Raw genomic sequence first — 17,694 nt, 5'->3', positions numbered from 1 at the left:
TACTGGCTCCTGTACCTTCGACCTGAAGGTAGCAGGGAGATGAGTGTGTGGCCAGGATGGTGTGGGTCTTTGTTGATACTGCCAGCCTTTTTGAGGCAGTGACTGCGATAAATCCCCTCGATGGAAGGAAGGTCAGAGCTGATGATGGACTGGGCAGTGTTTACTACTTTTTGTAGTTTTTTCCTCTCCAGGGCGCTCAAGTTGCCAAACCAAGCCATGATGCAACCGGTCAGCATGCTCTCTACTGTGCATCTGTAGAGAGTCCTCCTTGACAAACCGACTCTCCGTAATCTTCTCAGGAAGTAGAGGCGCTGATGTGCTTTCTTGATAATTGCATCAGTGTTCTCGGACCAGGAAAGATCTTCAGAGATGTGCACGCCCAGGAATTTGAAGCTCTTGACCCTTTCAACCATCGAAAGATATATACGGGTCTGTGGGTCCCCATCCTACTGCTCCCAAAGTTCACAATCAGTTCCTTGGTTTTGCTGGTGTTGAGGGCCAGGTTATTGTGCTGGCACCATATGGACAGTCGCTCGATCTCTCTTCTATACTCTGACTCATCCCCATCAGTGATACGTCCCACAACAGTGGTGTCGTCAGCGAACCTGATGATGGAGTTCGCACTGTGACCGGCTACGCAGTCATGAGTATAGAGTGAGTACAGCAGGGGGCTGAGCACGCAGCCTTGAGGTACTCCCGTGCTGATTGTTATCGAGTCTGACACATTTCCACCAATACGAACAGACTGTGGTCTGTGAATGAGGAAGTCGAGGATCCAATTGCAGAGGGATGCGCAGAGACCCAGTTCTGCGAGGTTGGTAACCAGCTTGGAGGGGATGCTAGTATTAAATGCCGAGCTGTAATCAATGAATAACAGCCTGACATATGAGTTTTTGTTGTCCAAGTGGTCCAGAGCGGAGTGGAGGGCCAGCGAGATCGCATCTACCGTTGATCTGTTGTGGCGGTAAGCAAACTGCAGTGGGTCCAGGTTTTTGTCGAGGTAGGAGTTGATTTGCGCCATGATCAACCTCTCAAAGCACTTCATCACCACAGGCGTTAGTGCCACTGGTCGATAGTCATTGAGGCACGTCACCTTACTCTTCTTGGGCACTGGTATAATTGATGCCCTTTTAAAGCAGGTGGGAACCTCAGACCTCAGAAGTGAGAGGTTGAAAATGTCCGTAAAAACTCCAGCCAGTTGGCCTGCACAGGTTTTTAGAACATGACCAGTTATGCCATCAGGTCCAGGCACTTTTCGGGGGTTCACCCCTCTGAAGGATTTCCTGACGTCGGCCTCTTTGACTGAGACTGAAATACCATCACAGTGGATGGGGGATCGGGAAGGCACATCGGTGTTCTCCCTATCAAAGCGTGCGCAAAACACATTAAGCTCATCAGGGAGTGATGTTTCACCGACATTCGAGCTGCCTCCTGGTTTCGCCTTGTAGGAGGTGATTGCATTCAGGCCCCGCCACAGCTGCCGAACATCTGTCTCATCCTCCAGTTTGGAGCAGGTCCCTTTTGGCCTTTTTGATGGCCTTATCAAGGTCGTATCTGGTCTTCATGTAGGCCACTGTATCATCAGACATGAATGCCCGGTGTCTGGTCTTCAGAAGAGTGCGGATCTCAAAGTTCATCCAAGGTTTCTGATTGGGAAACACTCGGAAGGTTTTTGTAGGGATGCAGTCCTTCACACATTTCTTAATGAAGCCTGTAACGACTGTGGCGTATTCGTTCAAGTCCGTTGCCGAGTCCCTTAACATTGCCCAGTCTACAGACTCCAAACAGTTCTGTAGTTGTTCCTCTGCCCCCCCCGACCAGCTCTTTACTGTCCTCACCTCTGGGGGTGCGCTCTTTAATTGCTGCCTGTAGGCAGGAAGAAGCAGCACCGCGGTATGGTCGGATTTACCGAAGTGAGGGTGAGGGATAGAGCGATAGGCATTCTTGATGGTGGTGTAGCTGTGGTCGAGGGTGTTTGGTCCTCTGGTGCAGCAGGAGACATGTTGGTGGAAGATAGGGAGTGATTTCTTTAGCTTTGCCTTATTGAAGTCCCCAACAATGGTGGTAACTGCATCTGCCATGCATCTGCCCACTCACCCAACCTGTCCAAGTCACCCTGCATCCTCATAGCATCCTCCTCACAGTTCACATTGCCACCCAGCTTTGTATCATCTGCAAATTTGCTAATGTTACTTTTAATCCCTTCATCTAAATCATTAATATATATTGTAAATATCTGCGGTCCCAGCATCGAGCCATGCGGTACCCCACAAGTCAATGTCTGTCATTCTGAAATTGACCCGTTAATCCCTACTCTTTGTTTCCTGTCTGCCAACCAATTTTCTATCCATGTCAGCGCTCTACCCCCAATACCATGTGCTCTAATTTTGCCCACTAATCACCTATGTGAGACCTTATCAAATACTTTCTGAAAGTCCAGGTACACTACATAGGAACATAGAAAATAGGTGCAGGAGGAGGCCATTCGGCCCTTCGAGCGAGCACCGCCATTCATTGTGATCATGGCTGATCATCCCCTATCAATAACCCGTGCCTGCCTTCTCCCCATATCCGTTGACTCCACTAGCCCGTAGAGCTTTATCTAACTCTCTCTTAAATCCATCCAGTGATTTGGCTTCCACTGCCCTCTGTGGCAGGGAATTCCATTAATTCACAACTCTCTGGGTGAAAAAGTTTTAAATGACCTCCCCTTTATTCTAAGACTGTGGCCCCTGGTTCTGGACTCGCCCAACATTGGGAACATTGTTCCTGCATCTAGCTTGTCCAGTCCTTTTATAATTTTATATGTTTCTAAAAGAATCCCCCTCATCCTTCTAAACTCCAGCGAATACAAGCCTAGTCTTTTCAATCTTTCCTCATATGATAGTCCCGCCATCCCAGGGATCAATCTCGTGGACCTTCGCTGCACTGCCTTTAATCACAAGGATGTCCTTCCTCAAATTAGGGGACCAAAACTGTGCACAATACTCCAGATGTGGTCTCACCAGAGACCTATACAACTGCAGAAGAACCTCTTTACTCCTTTTCTGAAATCCGCTTGTTATGAAGGCCAACATTCCATTAGCTTTCTTCACTGCCTGCTGTACCTGCACGCCAACTTTCAGTAACCGGTGTACAAGGGCACCCAGGTCTCGCTGCATCTCCCCCTTACCTAACCTAACCCCATTGAGATAATAATCTGCCCCCTTGGTTTTGCCGCCAAAGTGGATAACCTTACATTTATCTATATTATACTGCATCTGCCATGCATCTGCCCACTCACTGAATCTGTCCAGGTCACCCTGCAACCTCCTAACATCCTCTTCACAGTTCACACTGCCACCCAGCTTTGTGTCATCCGCAAGCTTGCTAGTGTTGCTCCTAGCTCCCCCTTCCAAATCATTAATGTATATAGTAAACAGTTGCGGCCCCAACACCGAGCCTTGCGGCACTCCACTCGCCACTGCCTGCCATTCTGAAAAGGACCCATTCACTCCTACTCTTTGCTTCCGGTCTACCAGCCAATTTTCTATCCATGTCAACACCCTACCCCCAATACCATGTGCTCTAATTTTAGTCACCAGTCTCCTGTGCGGGACCTTATCAAAGGCTTTCTGAAAGTCTAGATACACTACATCCACTGGCACCCCTTCATCCATTTTACTTGTCACATCCTCAAAAAATTCCAAAAGATTAGTCAAGCCTAATTACCCCCTTAGATCCTCTGTCCTCCAGTACATCTGGGAGATTGTTTGTGTCTTCCTTCTGCCATTTCCTTGTTGCCCATAATAATTTCACCCGTGTCTGCCTTCAAGGGACCCACATTTGACTTTGCTACTCTTTTTCCCTTAACATATCTAAAGAAGCTTTTACTGTCCTTCTTTATATTCCTGGCCAGCTTCCCTTCATACTTCATCTTTTCACCTGTATTGCCCGTTTTGTTTCCTTCTGTTGTCCTATGAAAGTTGCCCAATCCTCTCGCTTCCGGCTACTCTTTGCTGTGTTTACTACATCCACTGGCTCACCCATGTCCATTTTCCTAGTTACATCCTCAAAAAATTCCAGAAGATCAGTGAAGCATGATTTCCCCTTCATAAATCCATGCTGACTCGGACCGATCCTGTTACTGCTATCCAAATGTTCGGCTATCTCATCTTTTATAATTGACTCCAGCATCTTCCCCACCGCCGATGTCAAGCTAACTGGTTTCTCTCTCCTTTATTTCTTTCTCCCTCCTTTCTTAACTACCCTCCAATCCACAGGAATTGATCCTGAATCTATAGCACATTGGAAAATGATCACCAATCCATCCACGATTTCTGGAGTCACTTCCTAAAGCACCCTGGGATGCAGACCATCAGGCCCTGGAAATTTATCAGCCTTCAGTCCCATCAGTCTATCCAACACCATTTCCTGCCTAATGTGAATTTCCTTCAATTCCTCCGTCATCCTAGGTCCTCTGGCCACTAGTACATCTGGGAAATTATTTGTGTAGACAAAATTGCTGGAGAAACTCAGCGGGTGCGGCAGCATCTATGGAGTAAAGGAAATAGGCAACGGTTCGGGCCGAAACCCTTATTCCTATGTGTGTTGATAATACTCTGCCTTCCTGTTTTAGCCACCAATTATTTGTGTCTTCCTTAGTGAAGACAGATCCAAAGTACCTGTTGAACTCGTCTCCCATTACCTTGTTCCCCATGATGAGTTCATGTTTCTTTCTTCAAGGGAGCCACATTTGTCTTAACTAATTTTTTCCTATTTACATACCTAAAGAAGCTTTTACTAACCTTCTTCACATTCTTGGTTAGCTTACCTTCATACCTCCTCTTTTCTCCCCATACTGCCTTTTTAGTTATCTTCTGTTGCTCTTTAAACGTTTCCCAATCCTCTGGCTTCCTGCTCATCTTTGCTGTGTTATACCTCTTCTCTTTTATTTTGATACTGTCCTTGACTTCCCTTGTCAGCCACGGTCGCCTCTTACTTCCCTGAGAATCTTTCTTCCTCTTTGGAATGAACTGATCCTGCACCTTCTGTATTATTCCCAGAAATACCTGTCATTGTTGTTCCACTGTCACCCCTGCTAGGGTCCCTTTCCAGTCAACTTTGGCCAGCTCCTCCCTCATGCCTCCATAGTCCCCTTTGCTCAACTGTAATACTGACACTTCCGATTTTCCCTTCTCCCTCCCAAATTGTAGATTAAAACATCATATGATGGTCACTACCTCCTAATGGCTCCTTTACCTTGAGTTCCCTTATCAAATCTGGTTCATTGCACAACACTGAATGCAGAATTGCCTTCTCTCTGGTAGGCTCCAGTACAAGCTGCTCTAAGAATCCATCTCGGAGGCACTCCACAAACTCCCTTTCTTGGGGTCCAGTACCAACCTGATTTTCCCAGTCTACCTGCATGTTGAAATCTCCCATAACCACTGTAGCATTTCCTTTGCGAAATGCTAATTTTAACTCCTAATTCAACTTGCACCCTATATCCAGGCTACTGTTTGGGGGCCTGTAGATTACTCCCATTAGGGTGTTTTTACCGTTACAATTTCTCAGTTCTATCCACAATTACTTTACACCTCATAATTCTATGTCATCCCTCGCAAGGGACTGAATTTCATTCCTTAACAACAGAGATACCCCACCCCCTCTGCCCGCCTGTCTGTCTTTTCGATAGGATGTATACCCCTGAATACTCAGTTCCCAACCCTGGCCCTCTTGCAGCCATGTCTCTGTAATTCCCACAACATCATACTTGCCAATTTCTAACTGAGCCTCAAGCTCATCCATTTTATTTCTTATACTTCGCACATTCATATACAACACTTTAACTTTGGTATTCACCTCCCCTCACACACTGGTCACTATTGGCCCTGATCTTACTCTCTTATCCCTTCTCGAACTTTCCTTCTCATTAATTTGGGAGTCTTTTGTAACTTTTCCTGTAGTCACTTCCCCTTTAACTCCTTCTTTATACTCCCAATTTGTCAACCCCTTCCCCCATATTGTGTCAAAAAAAACCTCTGACATGTATCTAACAATTTCTGCACCAAGGAAGCCCCGGTCAATATTGGGAAAATTAGTCACCCACTACGACAACCCTGTTGCTTTGCACCTTGCCATAATCTGCTGACCTATCTGTTCCTCTGCATGCGTAGACTTGCTCTCTGTCCACCAAGGCCTGTTGGATCTCTCGGTTCCTAACTCCTCTTCCCATTCCCACACTGATTTTTCAGTATTGAGCCTCCTCCATTGCCATAGAGGCCACATGCAAATTGAAGTATCAACACCTCATGTTCCACTTGGGAAGCTTACAACCCAATGGTATAAACATTGAACTCTCCAAATTTAGATTACAAACCCTCCCCCACCCCCACCCCCCTTGCTTCTTCCACCACCCTTGTTTCTTCCCCACTTCCTCTCCCCCTGTGCCCCACCTGGACCTAGACCTATTTCACCCCTGCCCCTTCCACCTACATTCCTTCTTCTAGCTTCACAATTCACAACTCGCCAATTATTTTTTTTCACACTTCCTAACATTTCATCTCTAACGTATGTCTTTGCCCGTTCCTGCCTTCTCCCCATATCCCCTGACTCCGCTATTTTTAAGAGCCCTATCTAGCTCTCTCTTGAAAGCATCCAGAGAACCTGCCTCCACCGCCCTCTGAGGCAGAGAATTCCACAAACTCACCACTCTCTGTGAGAAATAGTGTTTCGTTGTATCCGTTCTAAATGGCTTACTCCTTATTCTTAAACTGTGGCCCCCGGTTCTGGACTCCCCCAACATCGGGAACATGTTTCCTGCCTCTAGCGTGTCCAGACCCTTAACAATCTTATATGTTTCAATAAGATAACCTCTCATCCTTCTAAACTCCAGAGTGTACAAGCCCAACTGCTCCATTCTCTCAGCATATGACAGTCCTGCCATCCCGGGAATTAACCTTGTAAACCTACGCTGCACTCCCTCAATAGCAAGAACTTTGCCTACCTGTAGAACAACAGAGCTGGTCATTGTGACATTGATCTTTCTGTTCTCATGGCTCCTAAACTGTTAATGTTTCTACTTTCCTCAGCTTGAACCACACAATCTGGGTTTTGGCCACATTTGGAGAATTGCGTGCAGTTCTGGCACCCCATTACAGGAAGGATGTGATGCCTTTACCAGGATGCTGCCTGGATTGGAGGGCATTAGCTAGAAGGAGAGGTTAGGGATTGTTTCCTCTAGAGCACCAGAATTTGAGGATAGAATATATAAAATTATATATATAAAATATGTAAACTACTTGATGGAGTATATAAAATAATGAGGCACAGATTAGGTGGACAGTCTTTTCTCCAAGGGTGGATATGTGAAGACCCGCAGTGGGATGGTTTAAGGTGAGAGGGGGAGAGTGGAAAGGAGATGTACGATGTAGGTGCCTGGAATGTACTGCCAGTGGAGATGGTGGAAGCAGAGATGATAGTGGCAGTGAAAATCCAGTTATACAGGCACGTGAACAGGCAGGAAAGGGGAGGGATATTGATTATGGTGCATGGAATTTTTTTAACTTGGAATCATAGTCAGCACAGATATCGTGGGCTGAAGGACCAATTCCTGTGCTGTTTTCTGTTCAGAACAGTCAGGTATAGCTCCTGTCAAAGAGTACACGGGTTGGGCATAATATGACCAGGTTCTACCACTCATTTTCTCATTGGCAAGCCCTGAAGATTGAAGATGATGAGAATGTCATGTTATGGCCTAAATGTGACCTTAATTCCAGGCTTAATACTTTTCCTATTTCCTAGGGCAAACAACACAAGAGGTTTTTTTCCAGTATTTTATTAATGATCTTGGGCCTTGTCCCAGGGGTGAAGCGTGCGATTGCCTTTGCTGTTGTGGTGGGTGCTCACCGTCCGTGCAACAAGTTATCGGGCACAGACTGTGGCGACCCCATGCCATGGAATGGCAGGCCACTGGGGGCAAAATTATCCCGGGAGTTTCTGCCGTTCCACGCAAGTGTAGATGCTAGGTGGCCGACCTCCACAGTCAGCTCCTTCAGTCCGGTCTTAATGCCCCTCTGAAATTCCACCAGACGGGAGTTCATAGTCTCCAGCGTGGAGTCCACCATCTCCAGGTTGACCTTCACCCTGTTCATGGAGTTACACATCTGCCCCATAGCCCTCTGAGTTTTTCTGCTGTTTGTCTCAAATGCATCCTGAAGCAGATCTATCTTCTTCTGGAAGGTATCATTTGATTGTGCCAGCCCAGAGGCAATGGCCTCTTTCACCTGGGACTCAATGTTAGGCCTTTCACTCTCTTGTCCGGCTTGGCTGATGGGAAACTCTGGCCAATTCTCATCCCAGCGATCCTCTGTGGTCTTTGTTGATCTGGAGGTGGGATCAGTTTTGTCCTCTGTTGTCCTTGATCTGGAGGTGGGATCAGTTTTGTTCTGATCGCTTGGGCATGTGCAGGTTGTGGTTGCTGGTGCGTTATGGAACTGGGGCCTGCTCCAAATGCTAGTGGGGTAGTCACAAATGAAATCCTCTCTCTCTCTTCTGCCTGAAAAATAATGGTGATTGTGGTGACCAAGTGGAAAGGATTCTCACAAACACACTGTCTGTTCTTTCCTTGCCTAATTATTTGATACGTGTGCAAGTTCAGTGGACGCAGTGGTGATGAAATGTCAGCTTGCAGTTGAGAAAGCTGGTCCACATCATTACCTTTACAGATAGATTCCAGTAAAATAACACCCGGCTGTTGTCACGGCAATAGCTGCACTCCAAAGATTATAGTCAGCCATTCGGTTAGTAGGCAGCAAGGTGACACAGAGTAGAGTTACTGCCTTACAGCACCAGAGACCCAGGTTCAATCCTGACTATGGGTGCTGTCTGTATGGAGTTTCTATGTTCTCCCTGTGACCGTGTGGGTTTCCTCCAGGTTCCTCCCACATTCCAAAGACGTGCAGATTTGTAGGTTAATTGGCACATAGAACCTGTGTATGGGTGATTGTCGGTCGCCGTGGACTTGCTGGGCTGAAGGGCCTGTTTCCATGATCTATCTCTAAACTAAACTAAACTAAACATTCAATTCAGTTGAAATGGTTGTTAACCTGAAACAGTTTACCTCTCTACATAGATGCAGCCTAACCTGCTAAGTAATTCCATTTTTTTTGTTGGCTTGGATCAGACTTTGACACCAAGACAGTTGTGGAAGAGCAGTTAACACAGCTTAGAAGCAAACTGCTTCAAGAAAAATGTACCGTACCTCTTGTGCTTCTCCGAGAGGCCGACGGTGTTTAGAATTCCATTCCTCAAAGGGCAGTAGAGGCGGAGTCTGAGAGCGTGTTTAAGCCAGTGGGAGATGGTGAGCAAGGGGTGAAAGACTTTCTGGGAGTGGAGGGGACGTGGATTTGAGACCTCAATCAGACCAGCCATGATCTTACTAAATGTTCGACTGGCCTGAAATGCTGAAATTACTCGCAATTCAGACATCACCCGATCATCCTCTCAAGTATCAACTGGTTGCAAGACAAGAGAGAGAGAATAGCAAAGACACAGAATTTACTCTGTTGGAGATTCAATGTCAAGTGCTAGACAGGGTTGGAAAGGGGAGCTGGGGCGAGAAGGAAGGGCAGGACTTTGTTCCTCTGCCTTTGAGGAACAGCCCACACCCATTGTATCAGAAACACTCTGCAACCTGTTATTCCTGTGTACAGCTCAGCCAGAGTTTGAAGTGTTGAATAAACATTGCAGTGTGAGTATGGCGGGTCGTTTGTGAAGGCAAGCTACACTGTTGCAGGAAGTGGATGATACACAATGATGTTCCCTGTGTGGCAGAGTTCATGGACTGAACCTGTAATCACTGTGCAGAAAGCATTTGAAGTCAAGGGTGAAACATTCTCCTCCCAATCCCGTGTTTGCTAACAATTGTGAAATAAAACTGCTGAATAACTTACACCTGACTCATTAACTGTTTTCATGGTAGACAAAAATGCTGGAGAAACTCAGCGGGTGAGGCAGCATCTATGGAGCGAGACACTTCTTCTGAAGAAGGGTCTCGACCCGAAACGTTGCCTATTTCCTTCGCTCATAGATACTGCCTCACCCGCTGAGTTTCTCCAGCATTTTTGTCTGCCTTCAGTTTCCCAGCATCTGCAGTTCTTTCTTACGCATGGAATCTTTTAAGGAAATTCAAGCAGTGTTAGGTTTAAGGTGACAGAATCGAGTTTAGAAAGTCATACGGCATCCATGTCAACAAAGATGCCCATCCACGCTAGTCCCCGTGTGCCTGTGCCTGTGCCTGGCCCAAATCCCTGTAAACCTTTTCTATTCATGTACCTCTCCAATGTAACTTAAATGTTGTTATTGATATAAAGATATTTACAGGCTCCCAAACTGTAGCCAGGATATAGGAAACAAGTTACATCAGGAGATATAATTGGCATGTAAGAAAGGCTATGCTACGGTGGTCATGGGAGATTTCAATATGCAGGTAGACTGGGAACATCAGGTTGGTACTGGACCCCAAGAAAGGGAATTTGTAGAGTGCCTCCGAGATGGATTCCAAGAGCAGCTTGTAGTGGAGCCAACCAGAGAAAAGGCAATTCCGGATTTAGAGTCCTGTAATGTGCCGGATTTGATAAAGGAACCATTACGAGGTAGCGACCATAACATGATAAGTTTTAGTCAATTTGAGAGGGAGAAGGTGAAATTGAATGGGGAACAGCAATGATAGGAATTTCTGGGAATAATTCGGAAGATGCAGGATCTTTTTATTCCAAAGAGGAAGAACGATTCTAGGGAGAGAAAGAGGCAACCGTGGCTGACACAAAATGTCAAGGATAGTATAAAACTAAAAGAGAAGGCATATAACATTGCGAAGATTAGTGGGAAGCCAGATGATTACAAAGCTTTTAAAGAACCACAGAAGGTAACTAAAAAGACAATATGGGAAGAAAAGATGAAATATGAAGGTAAGCTAGCCAATAATATAAAAGAGGATAGCAAGAGTTTCTTCAGTTATATAAAGAGTAAGAAAGAGGCAAGAGTGGATGTTGGGCAACTGGAGAATGATGCAGGAGAAGTGATAATAGGGAATAAAGAAATGGCAGAGGGGTTGAATAACTTTTTAAAATCAGTTTTCACAGTGGAAGACACCAACAACGTGCCTGAAATTCAAGTGAGTCAGGGGGTGGAAGTTAGTGGAGTGGCTATTACTAGGGAGAAGGTGCTTGGGAAGCTGAAAGGGCTGAAGGTGGATAAGTCACTTGGACCAGATGGACTGCACCCTCGGGTTGTGAAAGAGGTGGGTTTAGAGATTGTGGAGGCATTGACAGTGATATTTCAAGAATCACTAGAGTCAGGAGTGGTTCTAGATGATTGGAAAATTGCCAATATTATCCTGTTGCGCAAGAAGGGAGCATAGCAGAATAGTTAGAACTATAGGCCGGTTAGTCTGACTTCAGTGGTTGGTAAGATTTTAGAGTACATTGTAAAAGAATGAAATGGAAAACTTTATTGTCACATGTGACTAGGCACAGTGAAATTCTTTGCAGCATACCCAATGTATGCAAATGATGAGGTTACGGAATATTTAGAAGTTCACGATAAAATAAGCCAAAGTCAGCATGGCTTTGTGAAGGTCTTGCCTTACAAATTTGCTGGAATTCTTTGAAGAAGTAAATAGCAGGACAGACAGTACATGTTGTTTACCTAGATTTTCAGAAAGCCTTTGATAAGGTGCCACACGTGAGGCTGCTAAGTAAGATGAGATGAAAGGGCAGATACTAGCATCGATATCAGGTTGGCTAGATGGCAGAAGGAAAAGAGTGGCAATAAGGGGGGCTTTTTCTGTTTGGCTGCCAGTGACTAGCGGAGTTCCGCAGGGCTAAGTGCTGGGGCCGCTGCTCTTCACATTGTATATTAATGATTTGGACGGGGTGGTTGAAGGCTTTGTGGCCAAGTTTGCGGATGATACGAAAATAGGTGGAGGAGCAGGTAGTGTAGAGAAAGCAGGAACTCTACAGAAGGACTTCGACAAGGTTGGGAGAGTGGGCAGAGAAGTGGCAGATGGAAGATAGTGTAGCAAGGTGCGGAGTCATGTATTTTGGTAGTAGGAATAAAGGCATAGATTATTTTCTAAATGGGGAGAGAATCGAGAAATCGGAGATGCAAAGGGACTTGGGAGTGCTGGTGCAGGATTCCCCAAAAGTTAATCTGCAAGTCGAATCGGCCGTAAAGAAAGCAAACAAAGTGATAGCATTTATTTCGAGAGGACTTGTGTACAAAAACAGGGATGTAATGCTGAGGCTCTATAAGGCACTGGTAAGGCTGCATTTGGAATTTTGTGAGCAATTCTGGACACCATATCTGAGTAAGGATGTGGTGGCTCTGTAGAGGGTCCACAGGAGGTTTACAAGAATGATCCCAAGAATGAGATATGATGAGCATTTGATGGCACTGGGCCTGTACTCGCTGTAGTTTAGAAGAATGAGGGGGGCCCTCATTGAAACGTACAAAATAGTGAAAGGCTTGGATAAAGTGGATATGGAGAGGGTGTTTCCACTAGTGGAAGAGTCCAGGACTCGAGGTCATAGCCTCAGAATTAAAGGACGGTCTTTTAGAAAGGAGATGAGGAGGAATTTCTTCAGACAGAGGGTGGTGAATTTGTGGATTTTTTTGCCACAGAAGGCTGTGGAGGCCAAGTCAGTGGATATATTGAAGGCAGAGATAGAAAGATTCTTGATTAGTACGGGTGCCAGAGGTTATGGGAAGAAGGCAGGAGAATGGGGTTAGGAGGGAGAGATAGATCACCCATGATTGAATGGCGGAGTAGATTTGTTGGGCCAATTGGCCTAATTCTGCTCCTATCACATTATATTATGATATGATCTTATGAAAAGTGTCCCTTAAAAGATAATGATAGTCTTTCCCGTCTTACCTTAAACCTATATTCTCCTGTTCTTTATTCCCTTACCCTGGGCAAAAGACCCTGGGCATTCACCCTACTTATTCCCCTCATAATTGTATACACCTCTATGAGATCACCCCTCAACCAGCTGTTCTCCAAGGAATAAAGTCCTGGCCTGCTCAACCTCTCCCAATAGCTTAGGCCCTCGAGTCCTGGCAACATCCTTGCAAATCTTTCCGCACTCTCCAGTTTACCGGCACCTTTGATATAGCAGGGTGACCAGAAGTGTATATAATACTCCGTGCTGCCTCACCAACATCCTGTACAACTATAACATAATATCCCTCGAGTCTTGGCAACATTCTTGTACATCTTCTCTGCAATCTTTTCAGCTTAATGTTGCCTTTCCTATAGCAGGGTGAACACAATGAACACAATATTGAAAGTGTGGCCTTACCAACGTCTTGTACAACTGTAACATGACATCCCAACTTCAATACTCAATGCTTTTACAGATCATTACCCTATCTTCCTGTGGTGCCAGATCTCTCAAATATTTGCAACGTATGTCAAGAGGGTACAAAAGGAGAGGGATTTCTCACTGGCAGCCAGATCAATGACAAGAGATTTAATTGGATCTAAGCCCAGTGGTCAGAAGAGCGAATATGTCAATGAAGTGAGACTGGAATGCGAGGCTAGATGGTTGCGTGGGACACATTCAGTAGCATTTTTCAAAGATGCATTAGACTGATCGTAGGAAATGTGCAGATTGTGAGAAAGAGCAGGGCAGTGGTGCCAGAGCACAGCTGTTTCAGAGAGATGGCACAGACACAATGATAGAAGCATCTCCTTCAGTATTGTAAGGTTCCTGTGTATGTCCTTGCAATCCCCTCAACATATCAATGGCTGTTGACAGTGAGGGGTCTAATGTTGCTGGCAGAAGCCAGATCGACTCAAACAAGGGTTGTGTACTTGGATTTTGCACTGTTATGGTCTGTTTAACTAGTATTACTGATTATTACTTTATTGATGATTGTATATTTATTTATTTTATTGTATTGTTTTAACGGGCCTGTAAAACTACAGTAAGATTTTCATTGTTCCATTGCCGATAACATAGGACAATCAAACACTCGCAGCTCTTAACTCTCAGGAAGGAGAGGGAGAGTGAGGATCTGAGGGCAGGCACGGGGCTGCTGTAGGCCAGGAGGCTGGTAGTGAGGAGGGCTGAGGCAGAGCGGGGAGCCTGGACACTCTCATACATGGCAACACACTGGGGGGGGGGGGGAGAGGGAGAGAGAGAGAGAGGGAGGGAGAGAGAGGGCAAGGTAAGACCTCTGAGCCAAGTTGGGCAAGTCCCTGGTTGTATAGGCGGCAGCCATGGACACGTGGCTTCATCCTAACTTCCTCTCGCACTGCACTCACCTCTCGCAACTTTTCAGCACTGACTTCCCTCACTTTCTCTTCCCACTCACTGTCCCTTGCTCTTGGACCCTGGAGCACTCAGCATGGGAGATGCACATTACCTTCTGTGGTTTCACTGCTTTCAACTTGGGTCAACTGACGATCAAACTTTCCCTTCTCAATTTTGGGCTTGTTGCGGCCGGAAGTGGTGGGATTGTGGGTGCGAGTTCCCACATCTAAGGGATAAAGAAACACCAGAGAAGTAAATGAGTTAATGAAGACAGAATGTGTAGAATGGAACTGCATTTCGTTGTCTCTGTACTGTACACTGACAATGACAATTAAAGTTGAATCTGAATCTGAATCTGAATCAGATGCTGGTTTACACCGAAGATAGACACAAAATGCTGGAGTAACTCAGCGGGTTAGGCAGCATCTCTGGAGAGAAGGAATGGGTGCTGTTTTGGGTCGAGATTCGGAATGGGTGACATTTCGGGTCAGGACTACATTTGCTGGAAAGTTGAAACAAAAACAGAAAATGCTGGATGTACTCGGCAGGTCAGGCAGCATCTGCAGAGAGAGAAGGCCAATATTTCAGGATGAGGAGACCCTAACCTGAAACAATTAACTATGTTTTTCCTTCAACTGATGCTACCTGACCTGCCGAGTATTTTCTGTTTTTATTCGAAGTGGGTGACATTTCGGGTCAGGACCTTTCTTCAGTCTGATAGACACATGGGTATGCAGGGAATGGAGGGATATGGGCCATGTGCAGCCAGAGGAGATTAGTTTAACAGCATCATGCTTGGCATTGACCTTGTGGGCTTGTTCCTGTGCTGTACTGTTCTATGTTCTAACAGGACAGTAACAGGCCCTTCGGCTCAGATGACAAATTAAACAAATCCTTTCTGTCCAGATATGGTCTGCATCCATCTGTTCCCTGCCTGTTCATGCACCTGTTTTTTTTGTCAGATGATCAATCCTCACGAAACAGCAGCCTCCACACTGTACTGTCATTTTGTTTAATCAATGGTTAAACGTCACTTTATCAAAAGCTTCTCTGCACAAGGACACCAGGACTCTGTGTCCATCTTTTCCACCTTTCACCATTTCTATTTATTTCACTTAGAATCAGTTTATCTGTGCATGCCTGGACATTGTCCTGCCACAAGGGGTCAGAAGAGAAGGGGTGAGGGGGATGTGTCAGTGTACTGTGGGGAGCGGTGTGGGCTTGCCATGAACCCCAGCATCCTCAGTCTAATACAGTAACCTTCCTGCTTTGTGTAGTGACCTGCTGTGGATCCGTCACTGGCTAGCACTCTGGCCTGTGCACTGGGTGTATATGTTCATGCGACCTCTGGTTATCACCTATCTTCTCATTCCTTTCTCTCAGAGATAGACACAAAATGCTCGACAGTAACTCAGCGGGTCAGGCAAATCAAGGAAAGGCTCCCCACTGACAGATCTCTTCACTTCTAGCCACAACAAGGGACAGTTTGTTCCGGGGCCCACCAACGGTGAAGGTGAAGGTGGATGGTATTGACATGGACCCACACAGATGCTAAGAGTTTATTGAAGCAGAGTTTGCTTTATAACACGCTACAACAACACTTCAAACTTTGGAGCCAGGGCTGATGGGTGAGGTCAGTGGCTTAGTGACAACCCCCTCTGACACCTCCCTTCTCCATCTTTCAGCGCCTGGCATCTGAGGGGGCAGATAGTTTGCATACCTTTCTTAGCTGGCTGATTGGACTTTTTGCTCGCCTTTCCAGATCCTGATTTGGATTTACGGCTGGACATGGTGTTAACAACACCAGGGATTCGGGTAAAGGCGCATCGCTGAAAGAGAGAGCATGTGGCTGGTTAGTCAAAATGGTGTGCAGTGTCCAAGCGCAGGTGGTGATCTCTGTGGGGAGGGATAATGCCCAGACATCAACATCAACGTTGCCCAGGAGTGGTTACTGAACAATGGCATCAGTAATCTCAGAACATCCCTGTAACTCCAGACTGCCATCAGCAACCACCCCCAGCACAAGGGCCAGAGCACACGGGGAAGGGGCAGGGCAAATGTGAGGGTGAAAGAGAGTGCACAGGGGGAGATACAGCTCAACAGGGTCAACAGGGTGGCTGACGGAGTCTGTGGGGAGCAATGGAGGGGCTGGAGAGGAGTGGGAGAGGGGAATGGGTAGGGAGCATGGTGCAAGGGGAGGGGGTGGTGCGGTTAGAACAGTTGAGGGAGGGCTGGAGGGGAGAGCAAGTGAGTGAAGGGGAGAGAGGAGAAGGTGGTGAGGTAGCAGGTGTAGAAGTGTGTGAGTAGGAGGGGATAAGGGAGGAGTAAGATTAGTGTGAGGAGCAGATGGGGAGGGGGAGTGAGGAGAGGAGGATGAGGAGGGGAGGTGGGGATGAGGGTAGAGAAGAGGGAAATAGGGGTGAGAGGTGGTGAAGAGAAGAGGAGGTAGGTGAGGGAGGTGAGTGAGATAGGTGGGAGTAAGAGGAGAGCAGGGGGCTGATGGTGAGATGAGGTGTGAGGAGGGTTGGTGTGAGGGTGAGGACACTGTGCCGTCCACGCTCGGCACCAACCCCACCGCCATCAGTGAGGAGGTGAGTGAGGAGAGGTGAGGATGAGGGTTAAGGGTGAGGAGTGAAGGTGAGGAGTGAGGAGAGTTTAAGTAGGGTGTGAGGGTGATTGGGGAGGGTGTGGACGGGATGAGGGTGAGGAAGGTGAGGTGGGTGAGGGAGATTCTGCACCATCCACGCCCTGCTATGGAGGGATGGTGAGGGGGTGGGGTGAGAGGGCAAGGAGGGAATGGGGAGGGTAAGGGTGAGGAGGGGGTGTGAGGGTGAGGGGAGGGGAGAGAGGAGGGAAGGGTTTGGGGATGGAGAGAGGGGAAGAGGGTGAGGGGGGGGGGGCGGGGAGAGGGGGGATGGGGGGGAGAGGGGGAGAGATATGGAGGGGAAGGGAGCGGCAGGATGTAGGGTGGGGAATGGGGGCATGGGAGGAGCGGGGTGGGGGTGTGAGGAGAGGGGGGGTGGATGTGGGGGGAGGGGGAGGGGGATGGGGGAGGGGTTGGTGTTGAGGAGGGTGGGGGGTGGGGGTGTTGATGGGGGGGGGGAGACGCTCCGCACCATCGCCGCTGTCAACCGTCTCCAGGCAACGGCTGCACCGGAAATCCCGCCGCCCGAGAGCGGGCACCGCCTGCGTCAACTTCCGGTCAGCGACCGCTCCCCCGAGAACAGAGAATCCCCCCCCCCACCCCCGGGTAGAGAATCCATCTGGTACAAACCCCCGCGGGTAGAGTCTTACCTCCCCCCCCCGTAAAGAACCTCTTACCGGTAGAGAACCCCCTCCCCCCCTCGTATAGAGAATCACCCCCCTGGTAGAGAACCCCCTCCCCCCACCC

General features: G+C 47.3%; 1 protein-coding gene across 1 annotated transcript in view; it reads right to left on the bottom strand.

Annotated features, from left to right (window-relative positions):
* iqank1 (IQ motif and ankyrin repeat containing 1) overlaps positions 1-17,479 on the bottom strand; it is a 49,725-nt gene extending 32,246 nt beyond the window's left edge. The window contains exons 1-3 of the mRNA XM_033040483.1: positions 17,420-17,479; positions 16,024-16,132; positions 14,416-14,529 (exon numbers count right to left, since the gene is read on the bottom strand). Of these exons, the coding sequence (XP_032896374.1) occupies positions 14,416-14,529; positions 16,024-16,132; positions 17,420-17,422 (226 nt within the window). The 5' untranslated portion in view covers positions 17,423-17,479. The remainder of the gene's footprint in view (positions 1-14,415; positions 14,530-16,023; positions 16,133-17,419) is intronic.
* Positions 17,480-17,694: the final 215 nt, after the last annotated feature.

Source organism: Amblyraja radiata, chromosome 2 (assembly GCF_010909765.2).
Source record: "Amblyraja radiata isolate CabotCenter1 chromosome 2, sAmbRad1.1.pri, whole genome shotgun sequence".
NCBI classification, from domain to species: domain Eukaryota; kingdom Metazoa; phylum Chordata; class Chondrichthyes; order Rajiformes; family Rajidae; genus Amblyraja; species Amblyraja radiata.
Note: the sequence above shows the minus strand (reverse complement) of the source record. Positions and strands in the feature narration are given on the sequence as shown.